Below are 4124 nucleotides of genomic sequence, written 5' to 3' on the forward strand. Positions count from 1 at the left end.
AGAGCTAGTTCCAGGACAGGCTCCAAAACCACAGAGAAACCCTGTCTCGGGGGAAAAAAAAAAAAAAGAGCCCTTATGTCTGCTCTTATAGAAAACCTCGGTTCAATTCCCAACAACCATGTGGCCTCTCATAACTGCCTGTAACTCCAGTTCCGGGAATCCAGCACTCTCACCCAGACATGCATGCAGGCAGAACACCAGTCACATAAAAATAAACAAATCTTTTTTTTTTAAAGATGCTGGAAATAAAAACAAAAATCATATTAAAATTTTATTTAAGCTGAGCAGGGGTGGTGCACACCTTTAATCCCAGCACTCAGAAGGCAGAGGCAGGTGGATTTTGAGGCCAGTGTGGTCTATAGAGCGAGTTCCAGGACAGGCAGGGTTACACAGAGAAACTTTGTCTTGAAAAACAAACAAAAAAAAAGAAAAGTATTTTTTTTTTAATTAAATAATTCTTTAAAGGTGGGTCTGGAGAGCTTGGCTTAGTGGTAAGAGCACATACTGCTTTGGCAGAGGACTCGAGTTCAGTTCCTAAGTGAGGATGCTCATGACCCTGTAACTCTAGACTCTGGTGGGATAGGTTTCCTTAGGCACTTGCACTCGTGCGTACATGCAGACACATACACCATGTGGGCGAGTTGTATGTTAGGATTAATACAAGCTAGGAAGCCTCAATTGAGAAAATGTCACCAGAAGATTGGTTTGTAGGGAACCTTGTAGGGCTTTTCTTAATTGTGTGTGGTGCCTTCCCTGGACTGGTGTTCCATAAGAAAGCAGGCTGAGCAAGCTACGGGAAGCAAACCAGTAAGCAGCTCCCTTCCATGGCCTCTGCGTCAGCACCTGCCTCCCTTCCCTGACTCTTTTGGATGACGAACATAGCAATTTTGCACATTATAATACACACTAAGTTAATTTTTTTTTTTAAGAGACGGGGTTTCTCTGTGCAACATCCCTAGCTGTCCTAGCATGTGCTCTGTAGACCAGGCTGGGCTCGAACTCACAGAGATCCGCTTGCCTCTGCCTCCCAAGTGCTGGCATTAATGGTGTGCACCACCACCACCCAGCTAAATTCAAAAAGGTTTTTAACTCTTATCTCCCAGGGTTTTTTTTTAATTAATTATGCATACAGACGTCATTTACACAGCACAGAGACAGAGACATTCATACACAGAGACACAGACACATTACAACACAACACACAGTACAGACTTACCTTACCTGGGACTCGAACTGGCGACCTTGGGCTCTCCAATCCTCTCAGCCAGCTCTCCTACAGTTTTATCTCCCAGTTTTGATTCTTAAAAAAACAAATGATTTGGCACACACCATTGACCCCAGTACTCTGGAGGCAGAGGTAGGTGGATCTCTGAGTTCAAGGTCAGCCCTGCCACACAGCTCTGGTTGACCTGGAACTTGACAAGTATGTAGATCAGGCTGCCTCAAACTTGGAGTGATCCTCTTGCTTCTTACCTCATTGAGTGTTGTGATTATTATAGGCATGTGCCACCAAACATGGTCCTATGAATGTTTATCCTATTTAGTTCTCTTCAACTTCATAATGGAGAACTGGTTTTCCCATAATAAAAAGAAACGAACTTTTTAGCAAAAAAATTAAGTGCCTTATTCATTGCATGTTTTGGTGGTTTGTTTTTTTGTTGTTGTTGTTTTTGTTTGTGTTATTAAAGACAGCTTCTTACTATGTAGCACTAGCTGGTTTGGAATTTGCTATGTAGACCAGGCCAACTTCAAACACATAGATTTGCCTGCCTCTGCCTATCAAGCACTGGGATTAAAGGCATGTACCATCATGCCTGGCCTTTATCACAGGGGTGTGTGTGTGTGTGTGTGTGTGTGTGTGTGTGTGTGTGTGTGTGTATGTGTACACGGACTAGGTTTGACTGGCCTTGTAATTGAGATCCTATTGCCTCAGTCTGAGTACTGGGGTTGCAGGTGTATGTCACCGCACCTTGCTTACATCAGTTTTTTACGTATTTACCGAATGTCGTATTGTTGTTTCGTAGAATGGAGATGTATGCATTTCAATTCTTCATCCGCCTGTAGATGACCCACAAAGTGGAGAACTGCCCTCTGAAAGGTGGAATCCCACTCAGAATGTGAGGTAAGGTGTTAGAAGAGATGATACTTGCCGGGCTTTGTTCACTGCTTTCTATTTTTATTGTTTTTTTGAGACAGGATTACTCTGTGAAAGCCCTGGCTCCTGGAACTCCGTTTGTAAACTAGGCTGGCTTTGAACTCAGAGACCTATGTCTGCCCCGGGTGCTGGGATTAAAGGCATGCACCACTACTGCCCAACTATTTTTGAGACATTCTAACTATGTTGCTAAGATTGACCTCAAATTCCTGGGCTCAAGTAAACCCTTTGTGTCAGCCTCCCAAACACACCAGACTGCAGACACTTGCTACTTGAGTGGTATGTTGGTGTCTCACTCTGTGTGAAGCTGTGAAAGAACTCCCTCCTGGGTTTGATAGCTCCTCTCTGGTTAGAGCACCAAAGGTTCAAAGGGGCATTGTGGTGATCGGAGGCCAAGAATGCTGCAGAAATCAGAAATTTATTGGGGGGTGGGCGAGAGGCTAGTTCTGAGCTGGGGCGAGGATGACACAGGGTAGGGGAGGTCTGGAGCATCCTAAAGGGACATAGGCAACACGGGTGACAGTAGTCACAGTGGTCTTTAGTGATGATGGTTGAAGATGGGGTACGGGTTGCTTCTGGAATGTGGGCAGTTCTCGGTTGACTAGCTTCCTGAGGTGTTTGGGATTCTTTCTCATTTCTCTCCATCAGGTATCTGGTTGAGGGTTTTTGTTTGTTTGTTTTTGTTTTTTTTAATATTTATTTATTTATTGTGTATACAATATTCTGTCTGTGTGTATTCCTGCAGGCCAGAAGAGGGTACCAGACTCCATTAAAGATGGTAGTGAGCCACCATGTGGTTGCTGGGAATTGAACTCAGGACCTTTGGAAGAGCAGCCAATGCTCTTAACCTCTGAGCCATCTCTCCAGCCCCCTGTTTTGTTTTTTGAGACACGGTTTCTCTGTGTGTCTTTGGAGTCTGTCCTGGAACTCACTCTTGTAGACCAGGCTGGCCTCAAACTCACAGAGATTCACCTGCCTCTGCCTCCCGAGTGCTGGGATTAAAGGCATGCGCCACCATCGCCAGGCCTATCTTTTTTATTTATTATGTACAGTGTTTTTTTTTCTTTCTTTTTTTTTCTTTTTATTTATTTATTATATATACACTATTCTGTTTGCATGTATGCTTACAGACCAGAAGAGGGTACCAGATCTCATTACAGATGGTTGTGAACCACCATGTGGTTGCTGGGAATTGAATTCAGGACCTCTTGGAAGAGCAACCAGTGCTCTTAACTACTGAGCCATCTCTCCAGCCCTTATGTATACAGTGTTCTGTCTGCATGTAAGCCTGTATGCCAGAAGAGGGCATGCATGTGCAGGCCTGCTTTCTTCAGAGAAAGGGCAAATGATGCCTGGTTACCTGGAGTGCTGGCGTGGCATGGCCACACACCCTGATGATCCTTTGCTAGCTGCAAATTCCCCCAAATCCTGAGAATTGTTTAGGCCTTAATCCTTGGCTTTGCCTCTCAGTGGATAGAACTCATACTTAAGAAAGTTGCTTCATACTTTGCATCAATCCTATGCTTAGTGCAAATTCTACCTCTCTAGGACCTCGCCCTGAGCATTGTCTCAGCCAGTTAAGTTCATAATGAGTTAGATTAGAGGACTGTGCAGCAAGATCCTGTCTCAGGAGAGAGCCGTCTCTGAGTTATGTAGGCAAGCTCAGTGTATGTCATCTGCTTTGGAACTGGCTACCTCGTATCTCTGCTCCATGTAGCTGTCGTGTATTCCTTCAGCAGAAGTTCTTCTCCGAGGGGGAAATCTCTCGGGGTCATTCAAGAAGACTTTCGTTGGTTGTCTTTGGGAATATTTTTTTTTAAATAAATAAATACTTATTTATTTATTTATTATGTATACAATATTCTGTCTGTGTGTATATCTGTAAGTTAGAAGAGGGCACCAGACCTCATTACAGATGGTTGTGAGCCACCATGTGGTTGCTGGGAATTGAACTCAGGACCTTTGGAAG

The 4124-nt window shown here is 44.1% G+C and overlaps 1 protein-coding gene across 1 annotated transcript in view; it reads left to right on the forward strand.

Annotated features, from left to right (window-relative positions):
* The window catches only part of Ube2r2 (ubiquitin conjugating enzyme E2 R2), a 67265-nt gene that overhangs the window by 52061 nt on the left and 11080 nt on the right, over positions 1 to 4124 (forward strand). Inside the window, exon 3 of the mRNA XM_005362006.3 lies at positions 2025 to 2122. Coding sequence (XP_005362063.1) covers positions 2025 to 2122 — 98 coding nt within the window. The remainder of the gene's footprint in view (positions 1 to 2024; positions 2123 to 4124) is intronic.

Source organism: Microtus ochrogaster, linkage group LG5, assembly GCF_000317375.1.
Source record: "Microtus ochrogaster isolate Prairie Vole_2 linkage group LG5, MicOch1.0, whole genome shotgun sequence".
NCBI classification, from domain to species: domain Eukaryota; kingdom Metazoa; phylum Chordata; class Mammalia; order Rodentia; family Cricetidae; genus Microtus; species Microtus ochrogaster.